The 23,833-nt window shown below is 40.4% G+C and overlaps 1 protein-coding gene across 3 annotated transcripts in view; it reads left to right on the top strand.

The window, feature by feature from the left end:
• Positions 1-23,833, top strand: part of PAM (peptidylglycine alpha-amidating monooxygenase) — a 780,628-nt gene that overhangs the window by 360,780 nt on the left and 396,015 nt on the right. For all 3 annotated transcript variants that reach the window (XM_029572646.1, XM_029572654.1, XM_029572664.1), the window contains exon 5: positions 7,212-7,269. In XM_029572646.1, the coding sequence (XP_029428506.1) occupies positions 7,212-7,269 (58 nt within the window). The remainder of the gene's footprint in view (positions 1-7,211; positions 7,270-23,833) is intronic.

The following is a 23,833-nucleotide window of genomic DNA, read 5'->3' as shown; positions in this document are numbered from 1 at the left end:
CTTGACTGTAGATCTTTTGCTAATAGTCAGTAGATCAATCTTCTGGTGGGCTCCCTGATAGGTAGGAATCTTTGTGAACTGCAGTTCGTGCCAGTCGTCTTAATAGGCAGGAAGAGGAGCAGATAAACACTTCCTTCCAGATGTTGGAAAACAAATCTTCCCCAACTTAAATAATTGCAGGAATCTGCTGCAACGGGTCATCACCTTTGTTGGGCAGATCTTCCCTAAACACTGGGCGTCTTCAGCCAGGTGTTCCCCATTCCCTGGGCTTCGGAAAGGCCAAGGCCTTCAGCAGGGCTCCTCTAAATGAAAGTTCAAAAATCCCAAAATTAGTCTCAGAGCAGCTATTCTGCACCTCATGTGGAGAGTACAGCAGTGGAGCCCCTTTGACCTATCCTGGAGAGGTCTTGAAGGTTTTCCGAAGCTCCACGTAGGCCCAAAATTCAACTTAAGAAAATACAACCTCTCACTCTCAACTTAGACTGCCCTCAGAGCCTATTCCAGAGCTCTGTTATAAAGCCTTTCCACAAGGCTTTTATAACAGGGAATGGGGAAAACCTGGCTGAAGATGCCCAGTGTTTAGGGAAGATCTGCCCAACAAAGGTGATGACCCGTTGCAGCAGATTCCTGCAATTATTTAAGTTGGGGAAGATTTGTATGAGAGGTAAGAAGATTTGTATGAGAGGGCTGTCCTTGAATGGATACGCCCCTTGATTATTTCTAATTGCATTTCACATAATCCCAGGGCATAGTGGTAACAGATCTAGTGTCTGTTAAAAATGCATGCGATCCAGATCTCCTGCATGGCAGCACGTTGCTCTGCCATTCATTGCCATTAATTATCATGGTGGGGAAACCTTACAGCTGAAGTAAAGAGTAGAAAAGGAAATGTTTCTATGGTTCCAAATCAAATGGGTTAATGAGCTGTGAAACTGCAGGGAAACTGGTCGCTGAATGAAATTACACTTTAATATTCTAAAAAGTGGTTAGAGTGTACTCAGTTCTTCATAGAAACATTAATGGTATTGGCAAGCTAATCAATAAGCCAAAATGTATATTTTTGTCCTGCTCAGTGAGTGCCAAAAACTATGGGTATCCATCTTTGTAAAAGGACACTTCATTAATGTACTTGGGGGAAAAAAGAAACAAAACCACGTGGTCTAATGTGTTCTGTCTGCCATTTTGTGGGCAGAATACCCTAGATAATAAACAGGATGAGACCAAATGCCTATGAGTTCAGTACAGGGCGGATGATTAGTGTCTCTCAGTATAGAGCTATTATTATTCCTTTAGAAAGAGACCTGTGCAAGCAATATAGCCTCTTACTGAATCACATTGTACAGAAAAAAAAAGTTTGCTAATGGAATAATGGGGCGTTCGTTTGAAAGTAAGCGAATCAAGAGCCTTAACAAAAGGCCAAGTCGTGTGCTCATCTTGAGCATTTGCACGGGTACTGTTTTGATGTGTTCCAGCAGGCACAAACACTAATGAAATCTTCAGCAAACTTTTTTCTGCTGGGGCCACATTGCAAGTCCCCCATGGACCTCCTCAATGTGAAAAACAAATTCCTAACACTTGTAGGCATTTTAATAGCCAGCAGGCTTAAGCACCATAATTTTAGTACCCGAGGAGCACCTTCAATGATGGATCCCAGCCTCTGACAAAATCAGCACCTTCAACCCAGGAGGTACAAGGCATTTTCCTGGCTAGCAGACTACTTCACCTCTGTCAGAAATGCAGAACCCAGCCAGACTCTCACCAAATAAGAATAAAATGGTCATAAAGTATAAAACCATGCAGACAAAAAAAAACTAAACTGGAAACCACTGCAAGCCAGTGCAATAATGCAAAAATAGAAATATCAACATTCCTCATAAAACAAAATCAAGAAATATAAAATCAGTCATGATATACTAATAAAAATATTTCAAAACAGATGACGAATAAAACATAATTAAGAGGAATAGGATAAAAAATGCTAAACATCCTAAAATCAAGTAAATATTTCAAAGCAGCAGATATAATAAACACCCAATAATTAAAACTAATAAGGATAAAGATTTCCACCTCTTGATATCTAGGAACTTTTAATTTTCGGTCACTCAGATTGTAGTGGAGGGGAGGTGGAGGAACATTTTGCATTTTCTCCTCTTTTTCATATAGACAATCACACAAACACACTCTTTTCTCGCTACCCTCCCTTCCCCTTCCCTCTCAGCTATCAGTCATTCATCCCCTCCACTCACCCTCCCTGTCGGTCACTCACCCTTACACAATAATCCTCTCCTTCCCATTCACCACCTTCTCTTCCCTCTGTCATTCAACCTTCACCCTTGTCACTCAACCCTCCCTGTCTCCCCTCCCCGTCTCCCCTCCCCTCTGTCACTCACTAACACTCAATCCCCATTTCCTTCCCTCATTCTTACATTTTCCTCTATCAGACTCCCTCCCCTCTCAGTGAAGATTCTCCTTCCCCACTCATTCCCTTCCTTGTCAGATGCTCCCCCTCCCCCCACTCATACCCTTCTTTCTCGGTGAAGACTCCCTCCACACTTACTCCCTTTCTTGAAAGTCACTCTCCCCTCCATTCCCTTTGCTCTCTCCCACCCTCTTCCCTTCCTTTCCTTTCCTCATACCCCTTCCCTCCCCACCATGTGACTCACTCTTCCTGCCGGCGGCCTCATGGTCGTCTTCCTGCCGGCTGGTGCTAGAAGCCAGCCAGCCAGCAGGTTAACAAGACCTGTTCTTGCTGGCAAGAGTTGGGAATCCCACCAGTACAAATCTCCACTGCGACACTCTCTTCTTGCTGGCGGGACTTGGGAACCTCGCCAGCATGTTACTCCATGGCGCTGTGGTGCAGGACAGGCCCTCTTCTTACCTCTCATACAACACGGGCTGCACAATATGCATATTTTTTTTCCGATAACAAGCAGAATGGTGGTCCTCCCACCTAAGTGACATTATCTGATGGAGCCCCAATGCGGAAAACTTATTTCAAAGTTTCTAGAACATTGACTAGGCACACTGAGCATGCCCAGTTGCCCTATACAACTCGTCCATGCGGGGTCCTTCTTCAGTCTCTTCTTTTACACAGAGCTGTAAGTGTCGCAGTGTGATTGAGCTCACATTGGCTGTTTTAGCCTTGTCAAACATTTTTGCTCTTTGCATTTTCATGGGCTTTTCCTTCGATTCTGTTGCTGGATCCCTGTCTGTGCCTTCCCGTAGTGTCTCTAGTCAGGGTTTTCAGCATTTTGGGTAAGTTCCTTTTATGGTAGATTTCCCCCATGGTGGCGATGCCTCTATGCCTGCTGGCCATCACTGTTCACCACCATCGCTTTCAACTTTGCAGCCCTTTTATTTTTCCCCATCATGGCCACATCTGGCTTTCGCTGATGCTCCCAGTATCTGAGGACCAGGTTTATTACCGATCCTCATGAGGTATATCTGGGGGAATTGTATGACGTCCGGGATTGCTGCTTATGCACCCAGGTGACCCCAAAGGGTACGCCTGCTTCAACTCGACAAGATAGTTCAGCTCTTCAGATCGATGAAGTCCAAGCTGGTGGCATCGAGGGATCTTGGAGCCGTACCAATGGACACCATGCCATTGACATTGGCGGGGCCATTGGTTCTGCTGATACCACTGGATGATAGGGGTGCCATAGACAGATCTTTGTTGATCTCCTGCGGGCCGAGGATGCCAGGTTTGTCATCTTCGACCTCGGCACCTGGGAAAGAACATGCTGAGCATTGAGGGAAGTCTAAGAAGCATTGGCACCGGTCCCTGTCGATGCACTATACCGGGCGCAGGGATGCGCCGTCTTTAGCCTCGATGTGCCCGAAGCGACCCCGTGGCAAGGAAAGCCCATCCTCTATCGGTGCTGTGGGTCTGCGATGATCTCCATCAGTCCTGGTACCAGTTGTCTATACCCCTCATGGGTCTGAAGAAGATCTGGCCACCCCTCCTTCCTCCCAGTTGGTGTTGGCATGAGCAACGTTTGAGGAGGACCTGGAGCACCGAGTCTAGCTGGTGGTGGAGTGGGTGCTGCAGGGCTTCTGTCCTGTGGCACAGACAGCACTGGACCTTATGCCGCCTGTCATCATACTGCTTCTAGAGAAGCTTAACGTGCTCATCTATGTATTACTGACCCAGCTGGTGCCAGTTCTGAGGACAGCATCGGTGCCTGGTGGGGCATTGAGGCCCTCCCCCTGCTGATATGGTCATGCCTGGTACCTCTGAGAGGGAAGCTTCACTGGAGACGACGAGGCCTGTTGCCCACCTTTCAAGTTGCACCTCTGGATGGAGGCCAAGCACCTCTGGCCTGAAGAGACATCCCTGGGGATGGAGAGAAGATTGAGATCAACACAAAGCACGTAGTTTTGATTAGACAAAACTATGCGCATTGTTTCTGTCAGAAATTTTACCCACAGAGAAAGCAGCTGCACATTTCTGCAGATAATTTTCCTTAGGCAATAATGAAAAAAAACAACTTACCTATATTTTGCTTTCATTATTATGGGAAACCCCACAGATTAAAATTATTACAGGATTTGCCAAATGGTACACAGATAGTTATATAGGGGGTAAACAATCTTGAATCTGGTCTCCCCCTTTTTAAAGTACTCGCTCTTTTCAGAGAATCAAGATAGTGATTTCAGATTCTGAATCGCTGATCTTAAAACAACCCTAATATTCAGTTTTGTCCAAATCATAAAAAAAAAAAAAAAAATTGACAATTTTGCCTTGAAATATTTTCAAATATTTCCTGTAAGTCTGAATATTTGGACTATTACAGCCTAATTCATCCACGGTACTGCATTTCCGTACGTTAAGTGGACGCTTGGAGATTAATGCTAGTATTTTAAAAACTGTGCAGTGGGAGCTGTACAGTGGATCGCTGGGGCCGTACATTTCTAGACCTACTGGCGACTTCTCGCAATGCAAATGTTCCTCAATTTTTCAGTAGCAGGAATGATCTGAAATTCTTGGATATCAATGCTCTTGTGCAGGTCTGGCTGGAAGACAAGCTGCTGTGTGCCTTTCCTGCATTGTCCATATTGAGCAGAATAGTTTGAAGGATCGAAGGCCACAGGAGGATGGTGCTCCTGATGGCACGGGCTTGGCCCAGAAGACTATGGTAAGCAGATCTGCGAAGACTCCTGGTAGAGATCCCCCTTCGTTTTCCGCCACAAAGGAATCTCTTGCAGCAGGGGCCTGTCCTTCAAGAATATCTGGCACGATTTTGTCTTATGGTTTGGCCCTTGAGAGGGATCATTTGTTGAAGCGTGGATATTCTTCTGTGGTGATTACCACCTTTGCTACGAGTTCGAAAGTTCTCTAGTTCCTTAGCCTATATGCGGGTTTGGCCAGTGTTTGAGGCTTGGTGTGAGGATTGCAGTGTTCTTCCTCAGTTAGTTAAGATCCTGCTCATTTTGGAATTTTTACAGGATCGGTTAAATAATGGGTTGGCCCTTAATTCCTTAAAGGTAGAGGTAGTGGCTCATCTTGATGTGGCCCATTTCTTGAAGGGAGTATAACATCTTCATCCTCCTCTGCAGTTACCAGTTCTTTTGTGGAGTTTTAACCTGGTGTTGGATTTCTTGGCGGTCTGCTGCATAGTAGGGATGTGAATCGGTACCGGACTCATTTCCGGTATCGAGTTCGGGTAAAAACCGCGGGAAATCTTTGTTCTCGCGATTCTTACCCGTTTTAATCGGCTGTATCTTGCTGAAAAAAAAAAACCCACCCCCAACCCTATAAATTTAATTCTTTCGCATCCCCCACCCTCCCAAAAATTTTTAAAGGTCCTGGAAAGGAAAAGGAAATTATCAGGCAAGTAGTAATTTCTCATTGCTGGTTGCTTCCTTAGCTCTGCCTCTGCTCTGCTATTGGGCCCATGCCCTTCCTGGGGGAACAAAGTTGTGCCTCCTCTTTACTGCTGGGTCCATATTGTCTTGGGGGACTAAATTCCATTTTCAGTCAGCTGCTGGGTCCACCGTTCAGACTGCAGCTCATATTCATGCAGGACATTCCGCCTTTGTTATCTGAGGAATTCTTTTTCTATCATGTTTGCAATTTTTCCTCATCTCCCTTCTGAATTTTTTTTCCTGGTTTTCTTTTCATTTTACTTTTCTCTGATTCTTCCTTTCTCTGTCACCCCTCTCTGTTCAGCCTTTTTTTACCAAAATCTTTCTCTTCTCACTTTTTCATTTTTCCCACTCTTTATGCTTTCCAACACTTATTCACCCCATCTTGCCTATCTTTTGTTTGTGTCACACCCTTATATCTTCCTTCACAATCTTTAACTTCTCCTGTGCCTATTCTTCCTCCTTTACTTTCTCTCTCACAGTCAATATCTTGCTTGCCTTTCCCATTCTCTTACTCCCAGTCAGTCCTCCATTTCTCTTCTTCTCTTTCAATTATACCCAAACCTCTATTTTCCTGCCTCTAATTCTTACTCTTCCATGTCCCTCGGTGAACCTCAGTCCTCCATTTTTCTCCTTCGGTCCTTCTCTACCTTCCTTTATTTCCATTTTCTCTTTTCAGTCCTTCCTTCCTTCCTCCCTAACCTCTTCCTTCCTTTCGGCAGGACATAGTCTATGGTGTGCACTGTTGGGATACGCACCAGCCCTGCATTGGTCGTGGTGCTTCCTTTGCTTAGAGCTCCAGCTTTCAAATGTTGGTACAGTCACAATGGATAGAGAAGTTGGTAGGATCAAAGTGGGGAAGGTGAATGTATGAGCTTTTTCAGCACACCCCCAGTCTATGCCATCGCTCTTATGTTCTTGTTCTTATGTGCAGCTCTAGCTGGAGTTTTTTGGTCATCACATTTTTGGAGCCCTATATATACTTTCTTGCTCATTATTATGTAGTATAAAATGTTTTAATAAATAGATATGCAATTAGCATATCTCTGTACTGGCAAATATGAAAAGACAGTAAATTTCAGTTCATGAACAAATGGTAACCAAAGCTGTTACATTTTTTTGGTGCAATTTATAGTTTCTATTTCTTATTATTTCTTAGAACTAGATATTCCTATTCCTGTCCCTGGAACAATAATTCTAGTGAATGAAAGAAGACTAAAGCCAGTTTGAAGATTTAAATATTAGAAATCCTCAACTTTAATTTAGATAATTTATAAAGAATATTGTAACATCTTAAAATATATATATAATTATTTTTTTCTTTCTTTCACTCTCTTTTGCAGTCTGATACATATCTCTGCATGTCATATCGACTCCCTGTGGATGATGAAGCATATGTGGGTGAGTATCACTGAGTGAAAAGGAAGTGACTATGGTCAGTGGTTTTCCTTCACTGTTATAAATTTAAGTTAGGACTATCAGAGTTTCTAAAATTCATTCATCATGCTTAATGCAGAAACAAACTAGCGAAAGCCGCTAAGAGTCAAGATAACAGACTGTATCTTTGGGCACTCATGAGTAATAGGAGTTAGAGAGTGGAATGCAGATGTCTATGGCAGCCAATACTAGACAGTCCCATTTGTAAGGTATTGGCTTTCTGTCAGAAGCTGGATGCTTAATTCCACTCCGTTGAGCAGCCTGTTTATTTACCTGCCCCTGTAGGTTGTACATCCTTTGCACTTACAATCAACAATAGCTATAGTAAAATTTTCCCTGTCTAAAATAAAATGGTTTACTTTTGCAAGGTATAAAATGACAGGTGGATGATAAGGATTGACAGTGCTTAAAATGTTTAAATCATACAGGTTGGTCAACAAACTAAGCAGTGTGTCTGCAATTTGATTTTTGGATGACTTTATTTTTAAATAGCCTAGCTTCTGAATGTGAGAGCTATTCATAGTTCAATGATAGGTTGTACAGGGAGGTTTGGTTATTTATTTATTTTTTTTTATTTAACAATTTTATATACCGACCTTCATAGTAGATTACCATATCGGATCGGTTTAATGATGTTATGATAAAATGAAAAGACACAAAATGGTGTACCAAGACAATTTAGAGGAAGCATTTCAAACACTATATAACCACTCCAAAATATACATATCTTGTCAAAGAATTAATGTGCCACCATAATAGTTACTACTGATATTATATCTTTATACCTTTTCATTAATCAAATGGCATCCACAAGTAATGTCCCAAAAAATCTCTTAAAAAAGTTTTGTATGCAATTAAGACTTTTCTGTTTCTGCTTATCCAGCTAATGCAGTCACCCAGACATGGTCCGCATTTCGAAGTATTATTCTGCATTAGGAGGAAATAGAAGGGACTTGTACTGCATCACTACTATACAAAACAAATAATTAGATAAAAACAAAGTATTCTGTTCACCAAAAGCTGCCCCAGTGTTGTTCACCATTCAAACACCGGCGACTGACATTTTGGCACCAGTTTCCAAATCTGAAGGACTAAGAAGGACTAAGAAGGACTATAGTAGATGCAGGTTATATGTGAAAGAAATTTGCATAATTTTTTTGTATTCAGATTTTGAGCACCATTCTATCTCCAGATTTAGTCCATATGGTGTAACAGTCTTCAAAAAATAAATCCAGCATTGTTCTTGGACATTGACACGCATTTCACAATAACCTCCTTTAGGCGACTCTCGTATACGTACAAGAATGCCCTAGCGCAAGTCCTAAAACACACGATGTTCCAGGTAATGCATTACCAATGGAGCTTGTAGTTTTTTTGTGGTAATACAACTCTTGTGTTCTGTTAGTCAAATGCAGATCTTTAGTTTTATTCTACCTATATACACTTTTGTTACATGGGCATACAATGACAGTCCGCAGATCTTGTCAACTTAAAACAATGTCCTGACTGAGGATCTTGCCACCCAGTCCCAACAATAGTAGATTAACAAAAGGAACTCTTGCCACAAGTCTTGTGTTCCCCTGGGAGAAAGTTGTTAATCTCACGCAATAATAGGAAAATGTGAACGCACCGCGTAATTGTTAATATGAAACTTGTTTAAATTTAAACAAAACTGAGATTATCCTATTAAATAGAGATTATCCTATTAAATAGAGAAGTATCTTGTAATGATCATTAGTTTTTCAAAATGGACACCTTTGAAATCGAATTAACCACCCAATCAGATTTAGGTTTAATTATTGATAGTTCCTTGAATATGAGAAAACATATTAGTAGAAAGATTAAAGATGGATATAACAAACTACTTGCTTTGAAGCGTTTAAAAACCCATTCTCTTGCTGGATAATTTTTGTACTGTATTACAATCTCTTATTTTCTAATTTATTTATTTATTTATTTATTTGCATTTCTTATATACCGGCATTCACGATGGGAGTCGCATCATGCCGGTTTACAATAAACAGGGTGTGACAAAAGGATAAATACTTAAAACATTTAACATTAACATGTGATAGAATAGGAAGATAGCAGTTACAATAAAACAGGGACATAATGCAACTTGGATTGTAGAGAAGGTGAAAGAGAAATTAACAATGAGCTAAAAAAGAAATAGCCAAGGTAATACAACTTTTTTTTGAATTACTTTAACTCTTTTATTAGGCTTGCCAGGATGCACTATTAGACCATTACAACTATTACAGAATGCAACAGCGATAGTTCTCTCTGATGGCAAAAAGTTTGACCATATTACTTTGATTTTACCGTAATTTTCGCTACTTAAGATGCACTTTTTCCCCCCCAAAAGTGGGGGGAAAATGTGCGTCTTATGGAGTGAATATTAAAAAAAAAAACTAACTACAACCAATGTTTTTTTTGTCCCCATTCCCCATCCCAAGCCTTTAAATTTAATTAACTACAACCCCCCACACTCCTGACCCCCCCAAGACTTGCCAAAAGTCCCTGGTGGTCCAGCGTGGGTCTGGGAGCAATCTCCTGTACTTGGGCCGTCGGCTGCCAGTATTCAAAATGGCACCGATAGCCTTTGCCCTTATTATGTCACAGGAGCTACCGGTGCCATTGGTCGGCCCCTGTCACATGGTAGGAACAATGGACGGCCGGCGCCATCTTGTGCTCCTACCATGTGACAGGGGCCGACCAATGGCACCGGTAGCCCCCTTGACATAGTAAGGGCAAAGACTATCGGCGCCATTTTGAATACTGGCAGCCGACGGCCCAAGTGCAGGAGATTGCTCCCAGACCCACGCTGGACCACCAGGGACTTTTGGCAAGTCTTGGGGGGGTCAGGAGTGTGGGGGGTTGTAGTTAATTAAATTTAAAGGGTTGGGATGGGTAATAGGGACAAAAAAACATTTTATGCCCTACCCTAATTTGCTCCATAAGACGCACAGATGCCCGGGAACAGAGTCTGTTTAGCATACCATTTTTTTTATTTTTTTATTTTCCCGCTCTGAATCCTAGGTGCGTCTTATGGTCAGGTGCGTCTTATGGAGCGAAAAATATGGTAATTAAATTTTGAATTGAATATAAAGTTTGATGTCTTTTACAAAAATTTGTCCATGGAAAAATTACAGAATGCCTTAATGCGGCATTACATTTTTTTATACCCCACAAAGAAATTTTAGATCCGCTAACAAAGCCCTTCTGGCTGTGCCCTCTGTGTGTTCGGCCCATTTTAGTGAAGTCAGAGACAGAGCTATTTTAATTGCAGGCCCGAAGGTATGGAACCCTTTGCTACCCAACTTAAGGATGCAGGCACATTTTAAAGTTTAAAAAAAAAATCTAAAAGCCTAGTTGTTTGGAAAAGCATTTGATGAAAGCAAATGATTATGACTGCCCTAATAAGGGAGAAAAATTGAGTAAGTGAGAAATTTATTGGCTGTTTAACATAGTTGAGGTAAGGTCTGCTAATATGGTAAGGTCCACCACTGAAATATTGACATGTTTTTTTTTTTTCTTTTTTCTTTTTATCCCATTTAAGTTTCGTGCTGTATTTTACTTTTATGTAACTTATTTTATTTATAGTTTTTACCTTTTATTTGATTTACTATATTTATCCCTTATTTCAATTTGATATTTTATTTTTATTTGATTTTGTGTTGTACTTTTTAATTTCTTTTACTTTGGTTTTATGTAAACCGTTGATTGACTATGGAACAACTGTATATAAAAGTATAAAATAAATAAATATTCCTCCCTCATGTATATACAATCATTGGAGACTGGGAAAATACCGAGTGAAGTTGTAAAACCTTTCAGTGTTTAAAAATGATAGAAACCACCTTACTTAACTATGTGAGAGTATTTTAACACACAGACCATTTTATTTTCTGAATCCTTTTGTTGACATTTAGTAGCCATTGTTGTTCAGTACTGAAGGCTCTTTTATATGCTTTCTTGATGGCTGCAAAAGGATAGCCTTTTGCGAGAAGATGAGCACTTAAGATCATTAGCTTGGATTACAAAGTCTTTCTTGTTAGAACAAATGCAGCATATTTGCATAAACTGACGCACTGGCAATTGAAATCTGAATCTGTAGGGATGGAAACTTGAAAACGTCAAAGTATTTCTTTTCCTAAGCTTGTGATATAATGATGTTTCCAGTAAGTTATGTGTTTTGTAAATTAAAATGTCTAAAAAATAAGTTTTTCTGATCAAGGGTAACAGAAAATTGTACATTTGGGGCTTGTGATGTCACCCAGCAAGATGGATGCTTAGGTGCTTAGTACCGCAGCATCCCCATTTTATTATTGTTATTCTGGTTATGACCTTCTTGTTCTCTATCCTTCATTCTGCCTTTTGGTTATCCCCGCGCCCAGTTACTCTCCCTGTTGAAATGTACTTTCCAACCTTGCAGTTATTATGTGAACCGGTATGATGTCCCCACAAATACCGGTATATAAAAGTTTATAAATAAATAAATAAGCTATTTTTGGAAAACAGATTGTATTTCTGATCTATTTCTTGACTCAGGTGTTTGAGCACTGAAAGCATGGCTATGCGTAAAACATCTGTTGTTCTGCGGCAGTTCTTGATTGAATCTAGTGGGTCTCGTTTTGAGGCTCTTAGCCAGGTAGTCTACATGGTGGAAGAGAACGAGCATCAGCCTACTGATAATGGTGCCGCAGCAGGAATGGCAGAGTCCCTGACAAAAGCTGACTTTTGTAAATGGTTTCGTGACAGTCAGATGGATATAAAATCTATTAAGGATGAACTTCAGAAGACTGTCAGTGAATTGAGGTCAGAGGTCATGGATTTCAATCGCAGGGTGGAAAATGTGGAGGCAGGTATGGAGGAGCAAGCCTCGCAAATGACAGCTGAATGATTGTTACAGAGCTACTACAAAACAATGAGGAATACACCAGTAAATTAGAGGTTCTGGAGAACAGATCTAGGCTTTCCAATCTGTGATTCCGAGGAGTCCCTGAAGTGGAGGAATATAATAATGCCTCTGATGTGGTTCAAAAAATATGCCGGGCTCTTCTGCAAGCTAATAATGAGTGCAGTGATAATGGAGAGCTGCATGAAATTATTTTAAGCCGAGTGCACAGAGCTTTGGCGGGGCTGGGGAGGGGCGGCGGCGCATGCTCCCCATAATGCTCCAAAAGCTTTCATAGCGTGCTTTCATAATTACCTACTGAAGATCTTTCAGCTGGCATGCAAAATGGATTCCTTAAACTGGGACGGCAACACCATATTGATCTACAATAATCTGTTGCCCACAACATTGCAGGAACACAGAATTATAATCAGTAACCAGCTTACTGAATAGTGAGAATATACGCTACCGATGGCTCTTTCCAAGGGGGCTGGCATTTACAGTGGATTCACTTCGAAAGTCAGAACTGAGTCAGAGACGAAGGTTAGCCTACAGGCGGCAGGCATAGCTGTTTCCTCTTTGTCTCAACAAAAACAGCATCAAGAAGTGGAGCAGCCTAAGTGGCAAAGACTCTGGAAGGCAGGCTGCAGGTTACGGCACAACTCAGATGATAATCAATCTCAACACTCTGCACTGACGTGACTGAATATGTAACCGGGCTTTAGCTAGGTTATTATTACTTCCATAAGTGTGGCCTATGGGTTGGTTGGTGAGCCCTTACAGGTTATTTGGGATGCAGGTGGAATCACATGTTCATAAGACTATGTTTTGTGTTTCTATGTTACTGCACTGTTATATCATGCGTGATTAACATACTGTATATATTATTGCTCTTTTTATACTGTTAATCATATAGATGGGGATGGATGCTCATGGAGCTTTGCCAGAATGTCCCTTTTCTCCTTTGGGAAAGGCCTGTTATTTTGAAAGATGGCCAGATGGGTGGTTGAGGAAGGGGAGGGGGAGGGATTAGTGGGGATTTCTTTTAGTCTGTGGCAGGGAAACACATCAGGGGACATGATGTTGACATTTTTAAATGAGATGTCATGGGAGATGTTGAAGGTTGGGCGTTTCTCTATTCTCCTTATATCTATATCATCTCTATCTTTGGAAGTAGCTGATGGAGAAACTTAGGTTTGTTTGTATTAACACTAAAGGGCCTAATTCTCCATCTAAGCGACAGTTCTTTGGGAAAATGTACACTTTAAAGGCTTCTGTGATTTTCCTACAGGAGTCTCATTTACGTAAGAGAAATCAAAGATTATTGGAAAAGTCTTCCTTTCTATACATGTTCTTGGCATCTAGTTCAAAGAGGAATAAATATGGGGGTGTGTGTATTCTTATTTCTAAGGAGGTTATGGTTCATGTAGGAACTGTATTGTAGAATGAGGATGGTAAATACATCCTTCTGTAGGTCTCCTTAAATCATGAGCGATATACCCTTTTGAACAGCTATGCACCTAATATCCATCAAGGCAATTTTTTTGAATACCTTGATTGCCAGCTTCTTTTGCATATAGATATCAGCCTAATAATGGGAGGTCATTTCAATCTGATCTGATCTCCACCACTTGATAGCTCCTCCAGATTGAGTGAGGTGTTGAAACATTTAGCTGAAAAATGGCAGCTTTTGGACTTTTGGTGGGTGTGGCATTCATCTGAACGGAATTATACCTTTTATTCCAAACCACACAATGGGCCGGATTTTAAAAGGATTACGCGCTTAAGTTAAGCGTGTAACCCTTAAAAAAAAACAAAAAAACAAACAAAAAAAAAAAACCCCTGCACGCGCCGAGCCTATTTTGCATAGGCTCGGTGGCGCACACAAGCCCCGGGACGCATGTAAGTCGGGGGGGGGGGGGTGTCGGGGGCGGCACGACATTCGGGGGCGTTCCTGGGGGCATGGTGCCAGCCCGGGGGCGTGACCGAGGCCTCCGGACCAGCCCCTGGGTCGGGTGATGGTGCGGCAGCGGGCCATCGGCGTGCGTGAGTTACGCCTGCTTTGAGCAGGCGTAACTTGTGCGATAAAGGTAGGGGGGGTTTAGATAGGGCCGGGGGGTGGGTTAGGTAGGGGAAGGGAGGGGAAGGTGCGGGGGGGTGGAAGGGAACGGGCAGCACGCGCAGGGCTCGGCTGCGCAAGTTACATAAATGTGCACCCCTTGCGCACGCCGATCCCGGATTTTATAAGATACGCGGCTGGTATCTTATAAAATCCGGCGTACTTTTGTTCGTTCCTGGTGCGTGAACAAAAGTACGCGCGCGCGCTCTTTTTTAAAATGTACCCAAATGTGTATACCCAGATAGATTATTTTCTGGTGGAGATCGGATCCATCACATGATCCGATCACGTTCCAATTTGGTGGGATGCCCTGCGGCAGCCTAATGAAACTGGGTGTCTCTTTTGGAAATTTAATGATACTTTGGTACAAGATAAAGAGACATGTAGAGAGATATAAGATGCCATCTTAGATTTCCTTAAGCTTATTGATGTGAGTGGTATAGTTCCCACTGTACTTTGGGACTGCCTTAAAGCAATTGTGAGAGGGAAGGTAAATGCCATTGCCTCTTATAAGTAAAAAAGAAAGAGGACAGAGGATAGCAGACCTGAAAGCTAAGATTCATGATCTAGAATTGCTTCATAAACAGCATCTTGATAGACATACCTTGTGCACTTTGGACGCTCTTAGGCATGAATTGAAGATGGTAGAAACTGGGGAGACTGTAAGCTAGATAGAATTAAACAAGTGCATTATAAGTATGGGAATAAGGCAGGCAAAATATTGGCCCAGAAATTGAAAGCTAAAACTGTAAAACTCAGATTTTGAAAACTAAAGATCAGAAAATTAATTTTGTGATGGGATAGACCGAGAGAGTACACAGGTTCACCCTATTTAATGCTGAACTCTATGCTGGGGATCTCAATGTTTTAGACAATAGTATTGAACAGTATCTTGAAGATATTTAACTTCCCCGTTTGAGTAACTTATATAGGGAAAGGTTGGATAGCCCAATATTGACCTCTGAAGTACTCTTAGCCATACAGGATCTGAAAGTGGGTAAGGCACCAGGGATAGAAACATAGAAATGACGGCAGAAGAAGACCAAACGGCCCATCAAGTCTGCCCAGCAAGCTACGCACTTTATCCATTTTTTTTCCCTTTTTCTCTCTCCCACCTGTTACTATTGGCTTCCAGTACCCTCCAGCCCTAATTCCCCTCCACCCAATTTAGAGAGCAGCTCTGTATCTGCATCCAAGTGACATCCAGCTCAATTAGGGGTAGCAACCGCTGTAACAAGCAGGCCACCCCCTTGCCCCATACTCTTACCCACCCCTGTTTTTATTTTTTTGTTTTGTTTTATTTATTTATTTATTTATTTTGGAAATAGCAGCCCTCCATCCTTCCGCTCCGTGAAGGTGGAACACCAACTACTGGCCACTGGCATCCCGCTCCGTGAATGCCTCTGTGGCTACTGCCGCTCCGTGCAGTGTTTGAATGCCTCTGTGGCTACTGCCGCTCCGTGCAGTGTTTGAATGCCTCTGTGGCTACTGCCGCTCCGTGCAGTGTTTGAATGCCGCTGTGGCTACTGCCGCTCCGTGCAGTGTTTGAATGCTGCTGTGGCTACTGCCGCTCCGTGCAGTGTTTGAATGCCTCCACTTTATTCATGCCCTCTAGACTTGATGGATCCACAGTGTTTATCCCACGTCCCTTTGAAGTCGTTCACAGTTTTAGACTTCACCACTTCCTCCGGAAGGGCATTCCAGGCATCCACCACCCTTTCCATGAAGAAATACTTCCTGACATTGGTTCTTAGTCTTCCTCCCTGGAGCCTCAGCTCATGACCTCTGGTTCTGCTGATTTTTTTCTGACTGAAAAGGTTTGTCGTTGTCTTTGGATCATTAAAGTTTTTCAAGTATCTGAAAGTCTGAATCATATCACCCCTGCTCCTCCTTTCCTCCAGGGAGTACATATTTAGATTCTTCAATCTCTCCTTGTATGTCATCCTATGAAGACCCTCCACCTTAGAGTATACTCTAAAGTTTTATAAAACATTTCAGTCTCTCTTAGTTAAGTCATTGGTGGGTGTGTTTAATCATTAGAGAGATGGGGGTAAACTACAATGGGATGATATTGTGGCAGAGATTACTGTGCTTCCAAAAGATGGGAAAGACCATATGGTATGTAGCTTGTACCAGCCAGTGTCTTATTAATGTTGATTTGAAGATTTTGGCTAAGATTTTAACACAGCGGTTATGGCAGGTAATAACTTCCTTAATAAATAGTGACCAAGCAGGCTTTATGCCACGACATATGGCTGGCAAAATATCCGAAAGATTTTGAATTTAATGTCTTATGCTCCGGCCCGTCAATTGCCTTCTTCTTTTTACAGTGAACGTGGAGAAGGCTTTCGATCGGGTTCATTGGCCCTTTCTGTTTTTGTTAATGGATCAATTAGGGATCGGACAGTGCTTCATTGGGTGGGTGAAGGAATTGTAGAGGTGCCCAGAAGCCTGCATAAAGATCAATTGGGGTTACTCAAATAATTTTCCAGGTGGCAGAGGAACAAGACAAGGCTGCCTGCTCTCTCCTTTGTTCACATTTAGTGTAGAATAATTTGCGGAGAGGATTATGTGGAGTGTGGGTGTGCATGGAATCAGATTAGGTATAGGTCATTACAAAATTTATCTATATGCAGACAATATCATATTCATTCTTACTAAACCAGAGTCTTCTCTGGCAGCTGTAGTTATTGAAATGAAGGAATTTAGGACAGTATTGGGCTGTAAAGTGAATATGGAAGTCAGAGATATTGAGAATACACTTCTAGGATCATGCTGTCCTTGGGTTGAAAGGCGCATTTCCCTTTAAGTGGGCAAAGAGTCATATTCGTTATCTTGGGGTCAATGTAAGTTCTGATCAGAATGAGCTTTTCCATTTTAATTATAGACCACTCATTCAATATATTGAAAAGGATTTGGAAATCTGGGATAGACATTCCTAGTTGTGGTTGGAGACAATAGCAGTCATGAAAATGAATACACTACCTAAATTATGCTATTTATTCCAGACAGTTCCATGTCTTATTTAAGACTTTACTTAGAGCTTGGCAAATGCTCTATTTGGAGAAAAAGACCTCCACGGGTGGCTTCATCTGTTTTGCTTCAGGCCAAAGTTGATGGGGGCTTGAGGGTCCCAAATCTTCTAAAATATTATGTGGCTTCTCAGCTGAAAGCTATTGTAGATGGCCATATATTAGAAAATAGAAAACAATGGGTGGAAATAGAACAGGTTCTGCTGGGGGATATTCCTCTTTTTTTCTTTCTTCTTGTTGGGATCCTGGCAGTAGATGGTAGATTATCAGATGCCTCCATTTGCAGAATGCACATTATTAATCTGGAAAAAAAAACGGAGACTGGTGTTAATGAGGCCCAGGGATTTTTATTTTAGTTCTCCCATTAGATACACCCCAGACTTTCAAAAGAGGGCTGAGAATCTGGCATTCCTGTGATGGGCATCTCTGGGACTGGTCCAATTAGGGCAGATATGGAATGAGAATAAGGTATGTGATTTCACTGAGCTTCAAGGGATTTTTGGGGTTCTGGCTGGTGATTTTTGCATATCTTCAATTATTACATTTTTTAATGTCTAAATGGGCACATTCTGCATTGTTACTGGGGAAATCTTAAAACTTAAAATTCAAACTTGTGTGGGATGTTGTATGTACTCAGCAGAATACTGCTATCGATACCACTGTAAGTTTTATGATGCAGACTCTATAGATGTTAAAGACTTTGTCCTGTATTTTGACAATTGTTAATAAAGAAAATTTATAAAATTGTAAATTTGGGTCAACTCTATTCAACCAATTATTGAAAGATTGTAATTGATCAACTGTAGATGTCTAGAGAGAGAAAATATCTATGATTTTAGACCAATGTGGATGAACTGAAAACATGGAGAGGAAGATAGGAACTGTTTCTCGAATTGTGCTACATATGAAATTAGTACACTGGGGGCCATAGTAGTCCCCATTGCAAAGCCATGATGTTGTAAATAGAATTAATTTAGAAAATGAAAATAATTACCGGTATGTTCTAGAGCAATTTCAGCTATTTTATAAATGAGCTCTAAGGGACTTCATTGAGCTTGTGGATGCTGTGCTAACACCTGTTGTATCATGATCAAGGCAGTCTGCTGAGGAATATGTGTGCATAAAAAGCATATGTCCAAGGTGACAAAATGAAATCTGAATGTTTTATATTGACTGTCAGTACAATATTAAGCATATGTTTTGGGTCTTTAATATAAGATCTGGTTTTGGTAACCTCTTCCTTAAAAAAAAAAAAAAAAAAAAAAAAAAAAAAAATCTACAAAAGATGACAAGGGTTCCAAAATAGACCCAATAGAAGCTACAATAAGTCTTCCAGGATGTTATCTTGGCCAGATCTTATGGTACAGCTTTTACAGTATGTGAAACAGCACATGATTCCAAGTGGTTTTAGTTAAAAGGGAGCAAACTTATATATTTTTTTTTTACAGATGAAGAATTCATGAATAAGTGGATTTCCAATCTTAAGTGTGCATTGTACCATATGCTCCTGATCATAGACACTACAAAAAAAAATCAGAGGACCTCAAACAAGTGGTTCAAACATTAAAAAAGGCTCTTCAAAGCTTAGTTTCTGTTGAAGAGTTTGACAAGTCGTATACAGCGCACTCAGCAGCAATTGACCAATTTAGATCCTCTGAGCGGAAAAATACATACATCTTACAGAACCAAATATGACTATAAATCAGGAGTTATTTATTCTTGGCAACAGCTGAAATGCTCTACAAAAAATGAAAGGGTGGCATTCCAAGCCTCTTCAGGTGATTCATGAACAGGATAGATGAGGATATATCTCATGATGCCTAATTACGGATACGCATTTGTCCAATATCCTCTGGTCCTTTTGTGGAGGCGGGCCAACCTTGGCCATAATGTCAAATGATAACCCTTCCTTCAAAACCTTTTCCTGCATATGAGAAAATGACTTTTGAAGGAAGGGTTATCATTTGCGCCTTTTTATTTCTACAGCTCATTCCAATGTAGAATACACGTTTAGATTCTTTACTCTTACAAATATATCTCTTTCCACAATACCCCATTTTAACTTTGGAGACATCGGTAGTCTAGCTGAAATCTTGCTGGATACTTCTGGGACCTATATGGAGTTGGTGTTGGCAGAAGTCACTTCGTTGGAACAATATGGAGTTGGTGTTGGCAGAAGTCACTTTGTTGGAACAAAATATACCTAGTCTTTCCTATAACCAAATTCATTTGGAAATGTTGGAGCTTAAAGAACTTTAGGCTAACAAAGACTTTGTAATAAAACCCACTGATAAGGGAGGAACTATTACTATCCAAACTAGAAATCAATATATTATGGAGGTGAGACATCCATTGGGTGATATTTGGTACTTTAGTAAATTGGATCAGGACCCTGTGGAAGAATTGGACTCTTATTAATAAGGAAATTGTGGTAGGAGACAGAGATGTTTAACCAAAGAGAAATTTCCTTTTTGACAGCAAATAAACTAAGAACTCCAGAATTCTATACTGTACCTAAAATTCACAAAAAATTGATTAATCTCCTGGAAGACGTATTTAGCTTGTATTGGGTCTATTTTGGAACCCTTGTCATCTTTTGTAGATGGTTTTTTCTTTTCTTTCTTTCTTTTTTTTTGAAGGAAGAGATTACCAAAACCAGATTTTACATTAAATACTCAAAACATATGCTTAATATTGTACTGACAGTCAATATGAAACATTCAGATTTCCTTTAGCTCACTTTGGACATATGTTCTTTGTACATGAATATTCAACATACTGCCTTGATTGCAATACAACAAGATAGCACAGTGTCCACAAGCTCAATGAATCCCGTCCAAGTTCATCTATAAAATGGCTGAAATTGCTGTAGAAAAAAAACAAAGGAGAGCTGTAGCTGCACTCAGCATCAATAATACACAAAAAATAAGTGCAGAAAGAGTTTATTGGTCCACATGTAAAATTTCATCAATAAAGGTTAAATATTTCACAAGGCGGCAACTCCTGTATACATATATGTCTTTAAAGGGTCCCCCGACATGGACCCCGTGTTTTGCCGTAAGGCTGCGTCGGGAGGGACAGCAAATTTTAACATCAATTTGTAAATAAATATATAGAAACGAATTACATTAGAATGAGACTATTTATTTTAATTAATTTATTTATTTATTTATTTATTTATTTATTTATTTAACAACTTTTAATATACCGACGTTCGTATGGCACATCACGCCGGTTTACAAGTAACTCAAAATAAGGAGGAAATTACAATGAACAGGGGGCAGGGGGTGGGAGCAGGCGAGAAAGAGGAGAGGGGTAAGGGAGACAGGAGAAGAGGGAAAAGATAGGTAGCATGAAATAGAGAATAAAAGAACAACCGTTAATGGGGCAAGCCGAATCTACACAACTACGGATATTGGTATGTCGTTCTGTATGTAATACTTCAGCTTGCCCTATTTGTTTGGTCTCATTCTAATGTAATTCGTTTCTATATATTTATTTACAGATTGTTAAAATTTGCTGTCCCTCCCGACGCAGCCTTACGGCGAAACATGGGATCCATGTCGGGGGACCCTTTAAAGACGTATATGAATACAGTGGAGTTGCCACCTTGTGAAATATTTAACCTTTATTGATGAAATTTTACATGTGGACCAATAAACTTTCTGCACTTATTTTTTATGTGAAATTGCTGTAGGACATAATTATTTTTGTTTTTTAAATGATTTCTATTTACAAGATCACGGAATTGTAATGGGGGTTACTATGGCCCCCTATGTAGCTAATTTATATGTAGCGCAATTCGAGGAACAGTTTCTACATTCTCTTCTATTTTTTTCAGTTCATCAAACATTGGTCCAGATACATGGATGATATTTTCTTTAGACATCTACAGTTGATCAATTACAATCTTTCTTTGGTTGAATATAGTTGACCCAAATTTACAATTAACTGTAACACATGATCAGAAAATTCCTTTTTTAGACAATTTAATTTACAAAACACATAATCGACTGGAAACATCGTTATAGAAGAAGCCTAGGGAAAGAAATACTTTATTGATGTTTTCAAGTTTCCATCCCTTCAGATTCAGATTTCAATAGCCAGCAGACCAGTTTCTGCGACTATGCCACATTTGTTCTAGCAAGAAAAACTTTGTAATCCAAGCTGGTGATGTAAGTACGTGTCTTCTCACAAGAGGATATCCTTTTGCAGCTATCAAGAAAGCAAATAAAAGTGCCTTCAATGCTGAAAGACAATGGCTACTGTATGATCAACAAAAAGATTCAGAAAATGAAATGGTCTGTGTGTTAAAATACTCTCACATAGTATCATTATTAAACATTGGAAGACTTGCAACCTTACTCGGTATTTTCCCAGCTTCCTATGATTGCATATACACGAGGAAGGAATATTAAGGATTACATGATGTGTACACATTTTCCTATCACAGTGAGAGATCAACAGCTGTCTCTCAGGGGACACAAGTTTTCTGGTAAGTGTTCCTTTTGTTAATCTACTATTGTGGGGACTGACTGGCAAGATTCTCCAGTCAGGATGTTTAAAGTTGACAGGATCTATGGATTGTCTGTCATCGTTTTTGGTATACTTCATGGTATGCCCTTATAAAAAGATGTATATAAGGAGATCAAAATGAAAGATACACATTTGACTAATGGAATACAAGAGTTGTATTACAAGAAAAGTACAAGTTTCATTGGTAACGCATTGCTGGAACAAGATCATGTGTTTGAGGACTTGCACTGGGGTGCTCTTGAATAAATCTATTAGTCACCTAACGGAGATAACCATGAGATGTGTCTCAATGTCTCAGAACAATTCTGGATTCATTTTTTGAAGACTTTTACATCATATGAATTCAATCTGGAAACAAATAGTACTCAGTTACCTAAATAAAAAAAGATATATTAATGCAAATTTCTTTCACACATAATCTGCTTCTACTATATAACCCCTTCATAGTCCTAGAATTACTTCCAGTTTTGAAATTGGTGCCAAAATCTCATTAGATTCCAGTGTTTGAAGGATGAGCAGGCCCAAGAAAAGGAGCTACTTCCCCTGTCGCAGTCTGTCATGGGAGAAGCTGCTGCATTATTCCATAACCCAGAAAGAGCTGCCATTCTCAGGTCCTAGCCCAGGAGAAGTTCCAGTTGCCACAGAGTCCCTACCCAGGGAGAGAAATCACAGGTGCTGCCTGCTAGGATAAAGGTGGTGATAAGGTAGGGGAAGGGAATGGGCATAGAGGCCAGAGAGAGGGAGGAGATAGGGGAAATGCTGGGGCATTAGTAAACACTGAATGCCAACAGCCAGTAAGAGAAACATCTGTAGCCTTTTATTATAAGATCTCTCATAGGAATAGTATAGCTTACCAAACAATGCAGAGTAGACTCCAGCTCGGATCTCTTGAGCAGTTACTTAGTTAAATACATCACCGCCTCTAAACTTGCACACCAATGGGTTAGTTTGTTTTATTTATCACAAAAAAGGAGGCTTATGAATTTCACACAAAGTATTGAAAATCAAGGAAAATAATCTAATATTAAATTAATCACCAAGAACACGGCAGCATAATTTTTCTAGGTTGCTACTCAAATTTCCATCCACTGCCTCTCACTATCCAGTGGCCCCTAAGCGGTATCCGCAGTGAGCATTCTGACTTCATTCATTTGCCAGTTTTGAACTGCTAGTTTCACTATACTTCTCTACCAAACCTTTATTAATATCCTCAATCAAGTCTCAAAATATTTGAACATTAAAATCAAGCAATGCACTTATCTGAAACCAAAAAACTGTCGGGGTCTTACTATCATTCAGCATTCTTGAACTTAACATACTGGTCGACCTTTAACGTACTTTTTAGCATTTCAACAGACTTGGCTATTCCTACAAGTCTGATCAATGCAGTTTCATGAACTTGGTTTCTTTACCGCCACCAGACTAGTCTGGCTTCATAAAAAAAAAAAACCTTCTCAGAGCACCTTACATTCTCCTATTTGTTGTTTTAGTGTGATGATATATGTTCCAAGCTGCAGTATCACTGGCCTCCATCCCATCTCTTAGGTTGGTCCCATGCTTGCCCAGCCCATGGAGTAATGGGTTAGGAGTAGGGATGTGAATCTGGTGCCCAATCGTTCCTGCTTATGGGTTCGTCTGGCTGTGGGAAAATTTCGTTTTCCCGCGGATCCCAGTCTTTTTTTTTTTTTTTTTTTTTTAGTGAAAAATCATTTTTCAGGTTAGTGCGCACTAACAAAAATAGCAAAAAGTAACAAGAAATAACAAAAATAAACGTTTTTTTGTTAGTGCGCGCTAGCATGTTAGCGCGCTAACCCGAAAAACAATTTTTATGAAAATTCGGGGGAAAGTGATCTGTTTTTTTTGTTTTATTTACCCGATATATTAACGAATTTAGAAATATCGGATGATATTTCAATTCGTTAGAAAAATGATTCACATCCCTAG

The sequence above is a fragment of the Rhinatrema bivittatum genome, chromosome 1, assembly GCF_901001135.1.
Source record: "Rhinatrema bivittatum chromosome 1, aRhiBiv1.1, whole genome shotgun sequence".
NCBI classification, from domain to species: Eukaryota; Metazoa; Chordata; class Amphibia; order Gymnophiona; family Rhinatrematidae; genus Rhinatrema; species Rhinatrema bivittatum.
The sequence above is the reverse complement of the archived record's forward strand: the minus strand, read 5'-3'. Positions and strand labels throughout refer to the sequence as shown.